The sequence below is a fragment of the Phascolarctos cinereus genome, unplaced genomic scaffold (genome assembly GCF_003287225.1).
Source record: "Phascolarctos cinereus isolate Bilbo 61053 unplaced genomic scaffold, phaCin_HiC Scaffold_2;HRSCAF=192, whole genome shotgun sequence".
In the NCBI taxonomy this organism is placed as follows: Eukaryota; Metazoa; Chordata; class Mammalia; order Diprotodontia; family Phascolarctidae; genus Phascolarctos; species Phascolarctos cinereus.
The window spans coordinates 33,983,510-34,002,771 of NW_027555625.1; the positions used below are offsets into that span (position 1 = coordinate 33,983,510).

General features: G+C 49.0%; 1 protein-coding gene across 1 annotated transcript in view; it reads left to right on the forward strand.

Moving 5' to 3' along the window:
* SH2D6 (SH2 domain containing 6) overlaps nt 1-17,116 on the forward strand; it is a 45,617-nt gene extending 28,501 nt beyond the window's left edge. Inside the window, exons 2-16 of the mRNA XM_078149112.1 lie at nt 2,169-2,194; nt 2,526-2,563; nt 3,207-3,277; nt 3,532-3,649; nt 4,436-4,485; nt 5,802-5,862; nt 7,759-7,781; nt 8,937-8,991; nt 9,819-9,885; nt 10,481-10,523; nt 10,954-10,978; nt 11,440-11,507; nt 13,823-13,906; nt 14,113-14,271; nt 16,256-17,116. Of these exons, the coding sequence (XP_078005238.1) occupies nt 2,169-2,194; nt 2,526-2,563; nt 3,207-3,277; nt 3,532-3,649; nt 4,436-4,485; nt 5,802-5,862; nt 7,759-7,781; nt 8,937-8,991; nt 9,819-9,885; nt 10,481-10,523; nt 10,954-10,978; nt 11,440-11,507; nt 13,823-13,906; nt 14,113-14,271; nt 16,256-16,372 (1,005 nt within the window). The 3' untranslated portion in view covers nt 16,373-17,116. The remainder of the gene's footprint in view (nt 1-2,168; nt 2,195-2,525; nt 2,564-3,206; nt 3,278-3,531; nt 3,650-4,435; nt 4,486-5,801; nt 5,863-7,758; nt 7,782-8,936; nt 8,992-9,818; nt 9,886-10,480; nt 10,524-10,953; nt 10,979-11,439; nt 11,508-13,822; nt 13,907-14,112; nt 14,272-16,255) is intronic.
* The last annotated feature ends 2,146 nt before the right edge of the window (nt 17,117-19,262 follow it).

A 19,262-nucleotide genomic window follows, 5' to 3' on the forward strand; every position in this document is an offset into this window, starting at 1 on the left:
CCACAACTTGCTCAGCCATTCCCCAATTGATGGGCATCCTCTCAATTTCCAATTCTTTGCCACCACAAAAAGAGCTGCTATGAATGATTTTGTACATGTGGGTTCTTTTCCCATTTGTTTGATCTCTTTGGGATACAGCCCTAGAAGTGCTATTGCTGGGTCAAAGGGTATGCACATTTTTGTAGCCCTTTGGGCATAGTTCCAAATTGTTCTCCAAAATGGTTGGATCATTTCACAACTCCACCAACAATGTATTAGCATTCCAATTTTCCCACATCCTCTCCAACATTTATCATTTTCCTGTTTTGTCATGTTGGCCAATCTGATAGGTGTGATGTGGTACCTCAGAGTTGTTTTGATTTGCATTTCTCTAATCAATATTGATTTAGAGCATTTTTTCATATGACTATAGATGGCTTTAATCTTTTCATCTGAGAACTGTCTGTTCATATCCTTTGACCATTTATCAATTAGGGAATGGCTTGTGTTCTTATAAATTTGCCTTAGTTCTCCATATATTTTAGAAATGAGGCCTTTATCAGAGAGACTGGTTGTAAAAATTCTTTCCCAATTTTCTACCTTCCTTCTAATATTAGTTGCATTGGCTTTGTTTGTGCAAAAACTTTTCAATTTAATGTAATCAAAATTATCCATTTTGCTTCAGAAAACCCTTCTTTTAAAACCATCTTTTAACTGAAACTCTTTTTATGTTAAAATGAAATAATTTTAAATAAAAAAAGGAGCAGCCTGGCAGCTCAGTGGATAGGGTGCTGGGCCTGGAGTTAGGAAGCCTCATCTTCCTGAGTTCAAAATCCAACCTCAGACAAGTCACTTAACCTTGTTTGTCTCAGTTTCCTCATCTGTTAAATGAACTAGAAAAGGAAATGGCAAACCACCTCCGCATCCAAGAAAACCCCAAATGGGGTCACAGGGAGTTGTACATGACTGAGAAATGACTTAACAAATGAAAAATGTTTAAATAAAAATGTCAGGGGAAATCCCCTTGTGCCAGAGCAGAGCCTTTACCACCTTTTCCAGACCATCTTTTGATCCTTGAGGGGTAACTTAATAATTTGCTCCCAACCTTAATACATCTTATCTCCTCTTTCCAAGTTGGTTCCAACTTTCCTCGTCAGGAAGAAGAAATGAGAGCTGGAATGCAGCAGGGCTACTTTCTGTCAGTCAATCAATGAGCAAGCATTTATTAATTGCCTAGTATCTTCCAGGCACTGAGTGAGGACACAGAGAAAGGCCCAATCAATTCCTGCTCTCAAATAGCTCATTCTAAACATGTAAAGAACTAGGCATCTATGAGCTGTATACACAGCTAGATGGATGGTCAGTTTAGCCAGCTGCTGGTAGGACTCAGAAATACCGCCTGCAGAAGGTGAGATTTGAGGTCTTGAAGGCAAGGAAACTAAGGATCTGATGTAAAGAAGAGGTGAGAGATGGAGATTTGTGTACAAAAGCACACAGGCCAGGATGGAAGAAGACTGGAGAAGGAAGAAGGATCTGGATCATAAATGGCTTTAAATGATGCTGGAGGGAATGGGGAGTCACTGGTGTTTATGGAGCTGGGGAGGGAGGAGAGAGGGTGATATGGTCCGATCTGTGCTTTAGGGATGTCCCTGTGGCAGCCAAATGGAGAACGAGTTGGAGCAGGAAGAGACTGGAGGCCGGGAGGGAATATTGAAATAGTCCAGATGAGGTGCCCCCAGCGCTGGACAGGACTGTGGGTTGGATTTGTGGGGTGAGCAGCAGGACCCCCGAGGTCAGGCTGGATCAGGAGCCAGACCAAATACAGTTCTGGGGTGCTAGCCACACCTTTCTGAGAGAGGAAGAGGGAGGGAGGGGTGCTGGGGGCAGGGAGCAGGGTGGGGAGCTGAGGTCCACTGGCCTTCCTGGTGCTAGGATTCCTTCACCTGTGGCTTGGAGAGATGCAAATCTCGGGAACAATAGGGTGCCTGTTCCCCTGGTCCTGCCTCCTCTGAAAAGACCAGGGCTGGAGCCCTGGGGAGTCACTCGATCCTCAGCTCCCCTACATGGTAAGATGTTTCTTCCCTGGGACAGCTCCAAGCCTGAGGCCAGGCCTTCAGACTCCTGGGAAGGGTGGAGGGGAGCCAGGGCACCCATGCCCTCTGCCACCCTCCTCCCTGTGTTCTTTGCAGGACAAACCCAGTGGAAACAAGACCCAGTGAGTAATGTCCTGTCTTATTCCTTCCTTCTCCCCTCTTCTTCTCCCCAGCCCATCCCTTCCCATAAGCCCCCTGGCAAGGGCCAAAGCAGAACTAATGCTATTAGTTTCCATCCCCCACTTTTTCTCTACCCTTATTCCCCTCTTACTTTCCATGTGAATCCACCATCCTATAGGGAACCTGTTTGTGACTTTGCAGTGGCCCATCTCTGTCCCTGGAGGCTTGAGCTTTTCAGTCTGAGCCCTCCCTCAGCCTGGTAACTTGGGGCCTCCTTGGGAGGAACTAATTAGCATCTGCTTGCAGGTCTCTGCCTCCGTTGCCACCCCCCAGATCACTGGGTAAGCACCGGAGAGGAGAGAAACATCCAGGTGAGAAGTGGCTAAATTTCTGGGCTGGAAGATCTGAGTTCAAATCCTGCCTCAGACTCATAGGAGCAAATGACTTAACCTCTCTCTGTGTTTCAGGGTCCTCAGATGTGTTATGAGGAAGGCTTGATAGGATCTAAAGTCACTTCCACCTCTGAATCTATGAACCTATGCCTGCATGGGGAGATAAGGCCCCCCTAAACTAGAAGGCCTTTCCTCCTCATTTGGGCTCCCTAGGTCCTGGGCTGCCCAACACCAGCACTGGGAAGTCCTGTCTTAGAGAGTAGGCAGACCTCTCAAAGGGTGCTAGAAAGCAGCCCCACTCCAGTCTCTTTCTCTCTGGCATTGCCGGGATATCTTAAAAACTTCCCATCATTCATTAGTCATGCCTTTGGGTTAAGACATTGAAAGCCCCTGTAGAGACAGCAGTCTGTTTTTGCCTTTTCTTTGCGGTTCCATGCTTTGCTCGGTGTTTAACACATAGCAAACATTTTATAAATGCCACTAGATTGAATAATTGATGGAGGAAACACACAGTATGTCATGATGTTCCAAGGCAAAGGACCCAGGCCTACAGAGCTGAGGGGATTGTAGTTAGGCAGGGTTGGGGGAGAAGGTAATAGAAAGAAGCTGATTTTTCCTGCAGTTTCCCCATCTTGGAAAGAGGAAGCTCTCATCTTGTTTTCCTCTGGTTCTCCTGGGCTTTTGAGCCAATGGGTAAGGTTGCTCTGATTCCTGTACTTTGCCACCCCCAGTGGGTAAGGTTGCTCAGATCCTGTACTTTGCCACACCCCCATGCCATGTCCTGATCTCAGCTCCAGCCATCCCCCATCTTCTTGCTCCCTCTACCCAGCCCCTGCCATCTTTGTCTGCTCCCCCATCTTCTTTCTACTTCCTCCCACTTAGACTCCCACCCTCTCCTCCAGCCTCATGTCCTCCCCGTCTCTCATTGGTCCCTCTCTCCCCTGAAGGATGCTGAGGAGGAAGATGATGGAGATGCAGAATATGAGCTTCCTCCTTGTGAGTCCCTGCCCCTCAAGATGGCCCCTGCCTGTCCTCTCCCCCTGGAGAAGAAGCAGCTCTATGTGGGTGAGAACTGATGGGGTGGGGGTGGGGGGTGGACGGGCAAGGTTAACACAGCATCGTGCCAGTGGCGGGGAGGCCTCAGAAACAGATCCTCGGGATTTTATCTGCCTCCATCCCTCCTTTCCCTCCCTCCCTGGGCTCCTGCATCCCGATGGGGCTTTGGTCCCTCTTCCTACTAAGCTGAAGGAGCCATTCACTGTCTCTCACTCCAGGGAGCCTCAGGCTGCTGGGGGTGGGGAGGGGGAGGAGAGCAGGGAGTCAGCCCCAGGCTGGAAACAAGGAAATGGGGTGGGGTGGGAGTTGTTGGCAAGGGCGAGGGGGAGCCCTGCATCACCATGGAAACTGTTAGACAATAACCAAGGGCCCTGGCACAGACCCCTCCCCGACCTTGCCTCTATCCCGTCCATCACTGAGGTCATCCAGGGGAACCATGAACTTGGTGTGTTTTGGGGAGAGGGGAGCCAGAGGGGGCTCTGGAGAGACAGCAGCAGCAGCAGAGCTCTCTCAGCTGCCTAAGAAGAGGCTCACAGGACCTGGCATCTGGCTGCCCAGAGGGACTGGAGTCAGGGGGCGGGGGAGCTGGCCTCCTTCTGTTGTCATGGTGATGCAGCTCTCAGGAAGCAGGATCAGGCAGGAAGGGAAAGCAGGAGGGGCTTGAGGGGCATGAAGAGCTAGGGAAGCATCCGACAGCATGGGGAGGGGGGCAGAGAGAGGAAATGGCAAACGGGGGGGGGGCTTGGGGTCTGAGTGGCTACCGGCCAGCACATGGGGCACGGTCCTCTTTTCCAGATCGATCCATCACCCCTGGACCTCTCAAGCCTATGCTCCAGCCCACCGCGGTGAGCAGCCTAGATTCTGCCCCTCCCCCTGGAATGCCCATCCCCAACCCCTCACCTCCAGGAAATGGCTCATCCGCCTGTTTTCCCTACATTTACATTTGAAGGACTCTGCCTCCAAGGTGGAGGTGGGAAGAGGAGTAGAGAACCAGAGCTCTAGAAAACAACATGGCAGCCTTCTGTGGTTGTCCTTGCTAGAAAGATCTCCCCTGCTTCCTTCCTCCCTCCACTCCGATTCTTTAACTACCTCGTCCCCCAGCCCTCATGACAGTGTTCCTTCGTCCCATCACCCCCTCGTTTTGATATCCATTCTGACCATTGGGCACCCCCACCCTATCCCTGACTTCTTCTGCTCCATCGTTCCTTCCCTGAGCCACACACACACACACACACACACACACACACACACACACTCCCTCCCTGGGCTGGGTCCTGGGCTGGGTCCTGGCCCCGCTTCAATCCTCCTGGCATGATGAAGAAGTCAGGCATCTGAAGCATCCTCTGTAATAAAGGTCACCCAGAGCCCATCCAGGCCATCCCACCTCGACTCCACCAATATTCTTGCCCATGGAATGGGATAATGGCTTTTTAAAGCAATCTTCTTTACAGAATATTGGATTAGAAGAGGAAGACACACACACACACACACACACCAAAAGGGAAAGTGAAACAATACAATAGGACTATTCCCCTCATAGAGCTGCAGATTCCCCTGGGAGGGTCTGCAAAGGGCAGAAGGAGGATAGAAGAGCCAGGCGGGTACCTTGGAATAGAAATAAATTCAATAATTCCCATTCTGGATTCAGAGTAAGAGGACCTGGGTTCAAATTCCACCTCTATCATTTACAACCTATGTGACCTTGGTCAAGTCACTCCTAGGCCTCAGTTTCTTCATCTGTAAAGAGAAAAGGTTGGGGGTTGGGTAAAGTGGGCTCTGAAGTTCCTCCCAGCTTTGCCTCTAGGACCTTGGGATCCTTTCCCAGGAACTTCTGGGGATCCTGGAGCTAGTTAGAAGGGATCCCAGATCCCTTCAACTCCCTCATTTTTACAGTAGAGGAAACCAAGCTCTAGGGAGGCCATGTGACTTGTCCAGGGTCACACAGGTGATAGGTGTCAGGGGCAGGATTTGAATGCAGGTCCTTTGGTTCTAAAAGCAGACTTTGGCTTTTGTCTCCCAGGACTCGGCTGTGTCTGTCACACAGATGCCAAGCTCCAACTCCTCCTCTGTCGTCTCTGCCTTTTCCCCATAAGTGACATCACCTCTGGCTCCTCTTCCCCCGTTCCTACCTGCTTCTCTTACTCAGGCTCTCTTCCCACAGCTGCTGGCTGCCCTGAGCCTACAGGAGGCTGTGGGTGGAGGAGACCACTTTGGTGGAAAAGGTAATGAGATTAAAATACTAATAATATTTTAATCAATTGCAAAGAGCAATCATCTTATCCACCTGTGCAAGTCCTCCAAATGATAAAAGATCCTGCCCGAGGACTGTTTCTATCAGAACCGCATCGAATATGAGAATGACAACCAGAGTAAATAGCTGAGTAACAGGGAGCTTAGCACAGCGCCTGGCACAGAGGAAGCATGTAATGAAGGCTTCCTTCCTCCCTTCCTCCTTCCCTCCTCTCTTCCTTCCTTCTTCCCTCCCTTCCTTTCTTCCTTTCTCCCTCCCTCCCTTTCTTCCTTTTTCCCTCCCTCCCTCCCTTTCTTCCTTTCTCCCTCCCTTTCTTCCTTTCTCCCTCCCTCCCTTTCTTCCTTTTTCCCTCCCTCCCTCCCTTTCTTCCTCCCTACCTCCCTTCCTTCCTTCTTCCCTCCCTCCCTTCCTTTCTTCCTTTCTCCCTCCCTCCCTTTCTTCCTACCTCCCTCCCTTCCTTCTTTCCTCCTTCCCTCCCTGCCTCCCTTAGTTCCTTAGAATCATGAAGACCTAGGGTCAGTTCCTGTTTCTGACACATCCTGTCTGGGTGACCTGGGCAAGTCCCTAATCTCTCAGTGGCCTGGGCAACTCTGTTAGACAGTTTGTAAAAACACATTTTTATTGATATCTTCATTTTTACATTGCCTAGAATTCCCTTTATATCTCTCCCTCTCTCCCCTCACAGAGAGCAGTCCCTTCAATTTGCCCAGCTACAACCCTGTGTGGCTTGTAGAGTACCTGGTATTATTCCCATTTGAAAGATGAGGAAACTAAAGTCTATATACATACATACATATATATATATATATATATATATATATATATATATATATTATATATATATATATATATTATATATATATATATATATGTATGTATATTCATAAAGCACTTTAAGGTTTGCCAAGCACTCCACCCATCCTTGCATTTGATATTTACAACGACGTTATTAGTGGTAGGTACTCTTCTCATCTCCACTTTACAAATGAAGAAACTGATGCTGAAGAAGGGCAGGTGACTTGCCCAGTAAGTATCTGAGGGAGGACTTGAACTCAGGTGTTCCTGACTCCAAGTTCCTCACTGTTACCCACTGTGCCATCTAGATGCGCCTACCATCTTATAGCTCAATTCATGGTAGACCTGGGATTCAAATGCAGGTCTGTTGATTCCCAACCAGAGCTCTTTCCCTGAGACCCGTGGGCTAGGGGGAAAATGGCCGCAGTGATGAGAGCCAAGAGTACACCCAGATAAAATCTTTCATAACGAGGCAGTCAGTTCCTGTCCCAGGAGAACAGAGCCTTGAGCTCCAGGCCTTCAGGACTCAAGACAAGTCACTGAGACAAGATGTTTGTAGTAGGAACAGGGAACACCTTACCATAGAGAGGGAGTCTCTCTTTCCTAGGTCCATGCAAAGGGAGTCGGGACCCCTCCACAGCAATTTCCTGCCTTTTCTCCCTAGCATCTCATAGAGCTCTGAGATTCTACCAGGGACTGGTTCTGTTTTTAACAGATGTATTCAAACTCATAATTCAAATAAATCAGTGTTATCCTTCAAAGCTGTCACTCCAGAAGGGGGAAATGAAACCTATTTTACAATGAAGGGCATTTGCTCCGAACAGTATCTAAAATCTGCTTTGGGGGTGTCTGTTCAGAGTCTATGGGTGAGCCAGAACTCCAACAAGACACCAAGCATTTGTCTGAAGTGCTCACCACGGTCCAAGTGGAGGGGCTTGCACTGGGGTTACCAAGAGATTAGAGGCTCTGCCCTCAAGGAGCCCACAGGCCAATGGGATAAACACCCAGCTTGCTTCCTTCATTCAATGTCTCCTCTCTTCTGTAGCACCTGAATCTGTTTTTTTCCTTACAGATCCGACGGCATCTGGGAGCACAGTGAGTAATCTTGGCCTTTTCTCTTCCCACACTTTGGGACTTTAAGAAGGGAATTTGAAAGGGAGAGACCCAGAAGGCCTGGCACGCCTCTAGATGGTGTATGAGGGCGGGTTCCTGCCATTCCCTGTAATAACAATAGCTTGGGTAGCTGTTGATCAGCCTTTTCAGTCGGGTCTGACTCTTTGTGACCCCATTTGGGGTTTTCTCAGCCAAGATATTGGAGCGGTTTGCCATTTCCTTCTCTGGCTCATTTTACAGAGAAGAAAATGGAGACCCAGAGAAGGAAAGGGAATTGACCAGGAGCCTGTAGTAGGATTCAAACCTAAGTGATCCTGGCTCATAGCCCAGCCCTGAGTCTCTCCCTGGACAGAAAGCGTAGGTTCACCCTGCAAAAGGTGACTTAGCAGAGGTTCACCTACCCACTAGGGTGGGCCCAGGTAGGACAAGGAGGGGCTTCATCATGAATATAGGAGTTATTTGGATTTCTGTCCCCAGGGGAAAAGGACTCATCCTCTGGGGTGACCTGGGGAGTGACCGTCCCCAGAGCTGGCTCCCAGATATCCTGCAGTCCATGAGTCCCTGGAGGGGACAACGCCCATTGGGCCCCAGGCACATGAAACCCATTAGAGGTCACTGGAGTATGTTCCAGAAACCTCCCTGGGAGAGATCCCCAGTACAGCCTTTAGCCCTCCGACCTTCCTGAGGGAGAATGGAGGGAGGAGACTTAGTGAAATGGCTACCTCCCCTCCCTAAGCTTTGTCTCATAAATATCTTAAGAGAGACAGCATGACACAATGGTTAGAACCCTGAACTTGGACTGAGGAAGACCTGGGTTCAAATCTGGCCTTAGACACTTCCTAGTTCTGTGTCCCTGGGCCAGTGACCTCACCTCTCAGTTTCTTCTTCTGTAAAATAAGGGGTTTGGCCTCCATGACCTCTAAAGTTGATTCCAGCTCTAAATGTATGATCTTAGGACACAAATGGGTGTCTGTGGAGAGGAGAGAGGTAAAGTCACAGATATCCTGAGATAGGAGAATGCTGTGCTGCTTAGGCCTGGTCACCACAGTGCTTCTTCTGTGGGGATTAGGACAACTGGGCCTTTGGCCTTTTCCTCTCCTCTCCCATCTCCTCTGTTTTCACACTTCTCTTTTTTAGGATCTAGCTGGAGGAGATGACTCCGAGGAAGCCATCTACCTGGAACCCAGTCGAGGTGAGCCCTACCTCTCTGCCTCTCTCTTCCCAGAACCCATTCCAGACCTTCGGGAAGTCTCTTGGGGTGGCTTCCCCGCTTTGTTCCAGTTCCCTGCAGACTTGCTGACTTGTTGGTGGCCCATCCCCTTTCATTCCCTACACACACACACACACACACACACACACACACACATGCACAAACACACGCATGCACACACACACACACACACTCTCCCTCTCTTTCTCTCTCTCTCTTTTTCTTTGGGAGAAGGGGCTGTCCTTTCTCTCTGCCAATATGGAAAGCCATACCAGGTAGAAGGCCTAGAGAACAGGGCCACATCTTGTCAGGCTTGGTAGGAGAGAGGCCCCTTCCAGCTCTAAATGTAGACCAGTGAAAGGAAAGCTTGCTGGCTTGGGAGTTGGAGGAGCTGGGTTTGAATGCTACCCTGGCTACTTAACACTTGCATGATCCTGGACAAGTCATTTCCTTGGCCATCATTATCTTCTATGTATTGTTGCCTTGGAGCAGGGACTGCCTCACTTAGCCATTTGTATCCCCAGCACTTAGCAGCTGGAAAACCCTTAGTAAATGCTGTTTCATTCACTCTCTTCTCTGGGCTTCACTTTTCTCACTTGAAAATGTTGGACTAGAGGAACATTAAAGTTCCTTCCAGCTACAGGTCTATAACCCTGTCCTCCACATACTGCTCAGGCCCAACTAGGATGGATGGGAAGGTCAAGCCAGGCCCAGGGTGCTGTTCTTAGCCCCTCCCCATCCCCCAATGGTTTCTCCATCTAATGTGAGCCAAGTCCAGACCTCTTTCTTTGCTCTTCCTTCACCTTTAGACCAGGACTTGGGTTCCCAGGCCCCACCACCTCCAACCATGATCCCAAGACCAACAGTGACCCCCAGGTGAGTTGTCTGCTTACTCCCATCTCAGATGACCCAAGGCTGGGGCCAGAGGACAGAATGATCGCTCATGTCCTTGGTCCTTGCTACCGTGAAAAAATGAATGAATGAATGAATGAATGAATGAATGAATGAATGAGTGGGAAAGTGTTTAAGTGTTTACTTTCTATCCGCCAGGCGATGTGCTAGGCACTAGAGATACCAATACAAGCAAGCAAGACAGACCCTGCCCTCAGGGTGCTGACATTCTAATGGTGGAAGACAACAATAAGGGAAAGCTAGAAATGTTGGAGGGAGAGGTACAGGGGAATGCAGACCCTCAGTGGCTTAGCTTGGATAGAGCCAAGAACTTGACCTAGAACCCTGGTGTCCTTCCAGATGAGGTGAAAACTCACCTGTCAGTAGCCAAAGTCCCAGCATTAGCCTCCAGGTTCTGGTAGGAGGAGGATAAGGATGGCTTGGAAACAGCCCTTTTCTTCCCAGGGGAGAAGGCGTTGGGGGTGGCAGAGAGATGCCAAAGCCAAGGGTTCTAGATCCCCTGGGATCTTTCTTCTAATGCAGGGGCCCTTAACCCTAATTCCCCAATTTGCTTTCATAGATCTGCCTACAAGCCCACTTCGGTCCCCCAGGAAGCTCGGAGTGTGAGTTTGACAAAAAGTGAATGAGCCCGAGGGTTGGAGAATGGGGAGGGGAGTGAGAGGTGGGGGGAGAGGAGGAGACACAGGTGTGGAATTCTAAGCTTGGTGTTGCTTTTACTGGACTATTTTCTTTGTCGCAAAGGAAGACTCAGGGTGGGGCATTTCTGTAAATGACATTGCTGTAAAGACAAAAGGCATCAATAATACACAAAAAAGGCACTGTTATTGCGGCCCAGGTATTCATATATATGTGCATATATGTGTGCTTTTAAAATTCGAACCCATATGTCAACAGAGGAAACAAATGGAATGTGTGGGGCAGCTTGCAGGGTACCCATGAAGGGAGGCTGGAGTCTGGGACTTTGCCTATTTCAAGAGGGAGGGAGGGTCTGACAGGCAGAAACTGACCTGAACATTACTTCCTGTATTCCAGGGGACAGCAGACATGGCTTGCAATGGTGAGAATGACAATTTCATCCAGGACCCCAGGCGCATCCCCCTCCCACCCCAGCCCAGCCAGGTCGTACTGAAAGTCAGGATCAGAAGCCCCTCACCCCTCCAGGTCTGATTCACAAAGGGCTTCATGCTCCCTGCTGTTCCCTGGCTAGGCTCTGCTCTGGGAATCCCTGAGCACATAATCCCTTTCCATATCAGACCGGGAGTCTCTCCTGCCCCTGCCCCTGCCCCTGCCCCTGCACAGAAAAACCCCAACAAAACCCATCTAGTAGAGAGAGTGCTGGCCTTAAAGTCGGGAAGACCTGAATTCCAGTCCCATCTCTGATCCTTAGTAGCCATGTGACCCTGGGCAAGACACTTCCCAACCTGTGCCTCAGTTTCCTCACCCAGACCTAGAAGGAGCTGACCTTAGATGGCCTCTAAGGGCCCAGCCTTCTCATTTTTTCATTTTCTGTTGCCCCAGCCCCTCCCTGTAATCCCCTTCCTTCAGCTGGGAGGAATCCACTCAAGGGGAATACCCCTGCCGATGAGGTGAGTGAATAAGGAGGGGAGCCCCATGGGAGAGCCCCGCCCTTTCCTGTTTTGGGGGCCTCCTGCTTTCCCCTCTGGCACCAACAGAGATCTGGGACTATTGGGTTTTCTCTCTGTATCACCAGGGTTTAGCAATCAATCGACAGGCATTTGTTAAATATTCATAGACGCAAAGACAAAGGATGAAATCATACCTGTCAATTAATTAATTGGTAGATGTTTAATAAGTGCCTACTATGACCCAGGGGTAAAAAGAAAAACAAGGAAAGTCTCTGCACTCAGGAAGTTTATATTCTAATGGAGGAGAAAATATGCATACATTGAGTCATATGCAAAATACATGCAAGGGAAATATAATTTGGGGTAGGGGTAAGGCTCCCCCAGATGGGTGAAGGGGGGATCAGAAAAGGTGATATTTGAGTTTTGAAGGAAACTAGGGGTTCATCGGGGCTGAGGTGAGGGTGGGATGGATTTCAGGCTTTGTAGAAAGCAAATGCAGAAGAGATGGGAGGCTTCCACTGGGGATATGGGAAGATGGTCATGTTGGCTGGAGTTTACCGTGCTTGAGAGGGAAGATGTACAACCAGGCTGGGAAAAATAGCTTGTAAAGGACTTTAAATGTCTACAGAGGCACTTCCATTTGGACCTAGAAGTAAGTGGGAACCACTGAGGTTTATTGAATGGGGAAGCCAGGTCAGACCTGCACTATAGAATAATCGCATGTATTTGGAGTTGGCAGAGGCCTGAGAGACAGGGAGGCTACAGCAATAGTCTGGGTGACAGGGGCAAATATAGAGTGGTGGCCGTGTCAGAAACACCAAGACTTGGTGACCGACTGTATGTGTGGGGCAAGGGAGGGTCGGGGTGGCACCAACATTGTGAACCTAGGGGACTGGGAGGCTGGGGACACCCATAATGGAAATAGAGATGTTGGAAGAAAGGAAGGTTTTGTTCTGTTCCATACGTGCTGAATTTGAGATGCGTATGAGCTGTCCGGTACACGATATCCAACAGGCGCTGGCGAGGCAAGATTGGAGCTCAGGAGAGAAACTAGGGATAGATTATAGACCTGGGAATCATTTACATGGAGGTAATAATTAAACCTGCAGGAGCTGAAGGAGTCACCCAGAGAGAGAGTGGAGAGAAGGGAAAAAGAGCCAAGACAGACTTTAGGGCAAGAATGCAGAAGAAAGGGTCAGACAGGCAGGAGAACCAAGTCCAGGAGTGTCATGGGCACCGAGAGATAAGAGGGTATCCAGGAAGAGAGGGGGCTGAGTACCGTGTTGAATGTTAGTGAGAAGCAGAATGGAGAGGCCGTCAGATATGGTGATAGAGAGATCATTGGTGACTTTGGAGAGGGCAGTTTCAGTGGGAAAATGGGGTCCGAAGCCAAACTGAAGAGAGCTGGGAAGTGAGTGAAAGGAAAAATGGAAAGTACACAGCTAAAAAGGGGGGAGAATTCAGTGAGATGAGAGTTTAAGGGGAGAGAGACTCCAGGCAGAGTTTCTAAGGATCGGTGAGACATGAGCCTGCGGGAAGAAGGGATGGAACCAGTAGACAGGGAGAGACAGAAGGTTACCGAGAGTGAGGATGATAATGGGGGGTGGGGGAAGTACCGTGGGAGAGAAGAGGGGGTGAATCAAGGGGACAGAGAGAGGGGCTGGCTTTGGTGAGGAAAAGAGAAGGGCCACCTCTCTCCTCATGGAGACTAAAGGAGAGAAGTGGGGATGATGTCAAAGGGCTTTGAGATACAGAGAAGGGGAGCAGAGGGAGCTCGCTGGTACGGAGTAGGCAGAATGTGCGTGTCTCTGTCTGGGTGTGTCAGTGATGAAGTCAGCTCTCCAAACGAATTGACATCGATTCTGTCGCTGGCTCTGACTTTACAGCTGGGAGTCTTTGGTCCATCTCACCAGGATGTCTGGGGTGACCTTTGTCCCCCTCCCCAGGCTCATCTACCCACTCCTGGGCCTTGGCACACCTTGCTGTCCTCTGACCTTTCAGGGATAAACCTTCCTTTTGGACCAGTCATGCCAGAACCTTTGACCTCAGGACAGAGGTCTGGATTCAAATTCCACCCAGACACTTACCATAGTCAAAATGCTTTTTGACTTTGGATTCTTTCTGGCCCTTTCTGAAAGTTATGGTGTCCTAAGCAACAGTTTCTATTTCACCCCTCCCACTGCTTTAGAGCCACCCCTTCCCACCAGCCACCTGGCTTCAGTGTGATCCACTGTGCTCTGTGTGTGTGTGTGTGTGTGTGTGTGTGTGTATTGGGTGTGTGTATGTGTGTTGGGTGTGTATTTTTGTGTACACAGGAGGCCAGCATGCTGAGTCAGCCCTGGTATTCCGCACACTGTGACCGACATACTGTTGAGAATGCCCTTCTTCACCTCCAAAAGGTGATGTCTGGACAACCCTAACCTCTTATCTCCCCCCCTTAACTTTCCTCAGAATTCCTCTGCCTTGGAGGTTGGGGACTGCCCTTGGACTTCAGCCCCCCCCCCCACAAAAGGGCCCTGGGATGGCCAGGCTGGTTGAGAGGTGGGGAGAGGAGGGCAAGGGTTAGTCTGGAGCCTGCAAGCCGGTCTTGTGGTCTTCCCTGCAGGATGGCACCTACACTGTTCGGCCCAGCTCAGACCCCCAAGGACTGAAGCCCTTCACCCTGGCTGTGTTCTTCCATGACCATGTCTACAATATTCCCATCCGGTGGCTAGATGCCAGGCAACAATATGCTCTAGGTCGGGAGGGCAAGAGCTATGAAAAGGTGGGTGCTGGGAAGAGAGGAGGCTGGCAGCGGGCTTAGAGAAGGTCACCTCCTGGAAGCAAAGAAAGATAAGACAGACCAGAGCCCCCGGCTTCAGAGCTAGCCTGCCCCTGGTCATGGGGGCCTTAGAAGCCAACGAGGCCAAGTTTCTCATCTCATACCTGAGGAAACTGAGACTAGAGAAGGGAATGAAGTAACTTGCCCAAGGTCACCCAGACAGTAAAGAGCCCAGCTGGGCTCTGAACCCAGAACAGATCCCCACTCCTCCTTCCTTTAGGACAATAAGGACTTCACCCAGTAGCCTACGATCGCAGACTCTAATTCTGCAAAGCTACCATGGTCTCATAGGCTAGGCAGTCAGGACAACATGGGTTCTGGGAGGTCACAGCCTCAGTTACCTAATCTGACAAATAACAGTTCAGGGTTAATAGCAGCACCCACCTCCCTAACCTCTCTCACAAGACAACGTGCAAAGCATTTTGTAAGTTTTAAAGCCCTAGATCCATGTGAGCTCTTATCATTATCCTTGTGAGTAACCCCTCCAGCTCTATGGATTACAACCGGACCACTTTGGCCCTTCCGGTGTGAATCTCAGCCACATCGTCCCATATACAACTACAAGCTTTCATTTATGGGGAGAAGCGACCAGAGTCCCTGCAGCCCTGCTCAGGAGCCTGGCAGTGTGTGTGCACAGGGGCCTTGCTCAATGGCTCTAGGGAGTCAGTACCATTGAACAAATATTCACTTCTCTACCCAGGGAGCTCTGATTCTGCGCTCCTCGGTACTGAAGTAATAAAAGCTGACAGTTATATGGCCCATTAAGGTTTCCCAAGTCCTTTCCCTACATCCTCTCATTAAACCCTTGCCACACCCTGGGGAGGGGTTGTTAGATCTGTTTTATAGATGGGCAAACAGGATCAGAAGAGTTAAACAACTTGACTATGGTAAGTGTCTGGGTGGAATTTGAATCCAGATCTCTGTCCTGAAGTCAAAGGTTCTGGCATGGCTGGTCCAAAAGGAAGGTTTATCCCTGAAAAGCCAGAGGACAGCAAGGTGTGCCAAGGCCCAAGAGTGGGTAGATGAGCCTGGGGGGGGGCAAAGGTCACCCCAGACATCCTGGTGAGATGGACCAAAGGCTCCCAGCTGTAAAGTCAGAGCCAGTGACAGAATTGATGTCAATACGTTTGGAGAGCTGACTTCATCACTGACACACCCAGATAGAGACACGCACATTCTACCAACATGCACTCACCCACACACAAACCATCAGCACACACATACCACCAATACATAACACCAACAGAACCAATTTACCATGGCACACCTACCCACCACCACCACATACCCAATACACGTGCTCCCATGTACGAGCACATATACACCTCCTCACACATACACACACACACTTAGAATAACCCGGTACAATGTAAGCTTTGGGGAGGCAAGGACTGTTTGGTTTTTTACTTTGTGTCCCCAAAGCACAACATAGCCCATAGTAGGCCTTCGATAACTGTTTGAATGAAGGAATCCCTCACTATGCAGGAATAAAGAAGATAAAGTAAGTGACAAAGGTAGCCAGGTGGAAGTTGGTCTGGAAAGAACGAGCCAGTAAAGTCGGAGAGGAGATATGGAATGGTAGACCATTCTGGAGTCAAAGGACCTGGGTTCAAATCCTACCTCCACTGCTTGTGGCCTGTGTAACCCTGGGCAAGTCATATCTTCCTGGTCCTCAGTTTCCACATCTGTAAAATGAAGGAGTTAAACCAGATGGCCTCTGAGGTCCCTTCTGGCCCTAGATCTAAGTCTTGGGTGGAGTTTAGCAGGGAAGGGAGGGCCTGGACAGAACAGAAGGGAGGATCAGACTGACCCGGGACCCAGTGGTTAAATCCCTTCACTTCTGAATGCCCTGGGAGAGAGCTTTCCTAGTCACACTCTGGATCTGCGACTCTTTATCCCCCCTGGGGAACTTTCTTTCCTTCCCCAGCTCTTCCCCACTGTGGCCGCCATGGTGCACCATTTCTCCCAGCATCCACTCCTCCTTGTGAACAGACATACGGGTGATTGCCACTACACCTGTCTCCTCTTCCCTGCCAAGTCCTGACCTCCCCCAGCAGAATGGAAGCTCTTGGGAGGGCAGGGGCTATTTCACTTGTGCACCACCTAGCACAGTGCCTGACACATGGTAGGGACTTAATAAATGCTTGCTACTGACTGAGATAAAAGAAAATTTGTAAGTAATTTTCTTTAACATAAGTGTTATTTACCTAGCATATCTAGTATCTACAAGCTATTCCAAACAAGCTCGACTCCACCTGGCTCTTTGGCCTATGTCCACAAGAAAACCAGCCAGATGGCTGACCCTCATCTGGCTTAGCCAGCTTCATACCTTCCCAAAGTAAAGCTCTGCTCCCTGAATATCTGCCCTGAGGGAGGGAGTAAAAATCTCCTGGGGGTCTTGCCCTGCCGGCTGGTGACAAGGCACCTCTCTGATTCTTTCTCAATGGTGCAAGGGAATGGAAGAGGGACTCAGTTTGCTCTTAAATTTGCCACCCAGTTAAGTGCCCTGAGTGAATGAATTAAATAGCATTTAGTAAGAGCTTACAATGTGTCAAATATTAAGTAAGAGGGATACACATTAGAAAAAAATAAAGACTCTCCCTTTCCTCAAGGAGCTTACATTTCAAAAAGGGAGACAGCACACCAGGATGATGGCTAGGGAGGAACACCGTATTATTTTAAAATTTTTTTAAAATTAGCAAGCATCTGTCCCCACCTCCATTACTAAAATATTCAAATAAATAAATAAATTTAAATAATTAAAAACATTTTAAGTTTGATAACTATATTTCCGTATAATTTATTTCCTTTGTAATCCTATGTATTTGAAGGAAACCATAGGCTTTCCCAGACTGCCCCAGGCTCTCAGAGCACACAAAAAGTTCAGAAGCTTTGTTCTAGGAGCTCATTATAGAGGCCTGGGGTGATGGAATTTATACTGGAGAAAAACTAGAGAATAAAATCAGACAGTATATAATCGATCACTTCTCTGAGACTCAGTTTCCTCATTCATAAAATGAGGTGACATCCAAGATCTTTGTCTGAAGGCCATAAATCGATGGATAGATAGATAGATAGATAGATAGATAGATAGATAGATAGATAGATAGATAGCAAAAGATAAATAGAGAGAAAGATAGGTAGATAGATAGATAGATAGAACATTTGTTAAATGCTTTCTATGTGCCAGGCACTGTGCTAACCTGAGAGATACATATACAATCAAGGGAGACAGTCACTGCCCACAAGGAGCTTACACTCCAACAGAGAAAGACAAAACATAAAGGTGAGCTAGAAAGATGCAGTGAGGGGGAGGTTAGGGAGCAGTGTGACTGGGCCTCCTCAAGAAATGGTCCTCCCTTCCAAGCAGAGACTCATCAGTTGGAGAGCAGGCCCAGGGCAGGGGAACATCGCCAGGGGACAAGGCTGCCAAGGACAATCTGGAGAGTGAGGTGAGCTGGGAGTGAAGATGATGAAGCCTCTGATTCTGAGGCCTGTAAGACAGAGCTCTAGAATTCTGGGCGCTCAGAGAAGGGTGCCATGGCGGGGGGAGTTTGGACAGCCTTAGGAGAGGAAGTGGGTCTACAAGAAGAGTGAAGCTGGTGTGAGGAAGAGGAGCAGCAGACCTCCCCAGCGTCTCCCGTCACCATCACATCCGCTATCCTTGGACAAACCATTTTCACACCCAGCCTCTCCTGTGCCTCACACCAGGGTCACAGAAAGGCCAGCTCACCAAAGACACAGCAAGTCGCCTATCAGAATGGCGGCCACTCCCCCAATGTCAAGGGGGCCTCCCACCTCCCCAGGAACCCACAAACCGAAATGCTTTTCTCTTGTGTTCTTTTTTTTAAGGCTTTATATTGATATCTTTTGTATTTTACCTCACAATCCTTTCCCAGTGGAAACAGCACTGGGTTAGAGTCTGAGGCCTGGGTTCAAATACAGACTCTTCTATTCACTATCTTGGAAAAGTGATTTTGCCTCTTTGCACCTCAGTTGTAAAATGAGTGGTGTGGCTGACAAGGCCTCTCAGGCGCCTTCCCACTCTAAATCCATGAATCAGCCTATGTACCACTCCTCACACCTGCCCAAATCCTTCCTTGTAAGAAATGAGGGAGCAAACAATGAAGTCCTAGGTATCCCCCACTCTGCCCCAGTCGTGCCCCACTTCTTCACCAAGAGGAGGCAAGTCGGTGTCACTGTGAATTTTCTACAGTCGAGACCAGTCATTACAAACCCTCAGAATTCCCCTAGTGTTTTTGTCTTTTACAAAGCTTGTCACAAATGCTGTTTCTGTGTTTGTTTTTCCCGTAACGCCATGCTGCCAGCCTTGGGAAAGCCTCCCTGCTTTGCAGCAGTCTCACCCCTTCATTCAGAGTAGATGCCTTTCATTCCCCAGGGGAGGACGCTGAAGCCCAGAGAAGGGCCACACAACTTAATTGATCTTTAGTACTGCTTACTGCTAAGTGAGAGTTCCAGTGGAGGTCCCTCGATTCCCAGTCCAGTATTTTACTAACCAGATCTTTCAACCCTCAAAAAAATACTTCTCTGTCATATGTGACGGCTTTATGGGAGGGGGAGAGGGAAGGATGCTTGGGATAACTACGGTGATGTCAGAAACAAAATCTCAATAAAAATTTAATTAAAAAAAAAAGCCAAAGTTATTTATGAATCATCTGCCATATGTAGGCTCTGGAGAGAAAGACAAAACAAACAGCAGCTCCTGCCCACATAGAGCTTACATTCTACTTTACTTTTACAGATGAGGAAACTGAGGCCCAGGGGAGGTTTAGTGGCTCGCCCAAGGTCACCCAGGTAGACTCAATGGGGCCAGAACTTGGAAGTCTTCTGACTGCAAACTCAGTCTTCTTTTCCCTCTGCGGGATGTACTGTCTGACCCTCTACACCCTCAGTCTCTGGGGTGATTAATACCA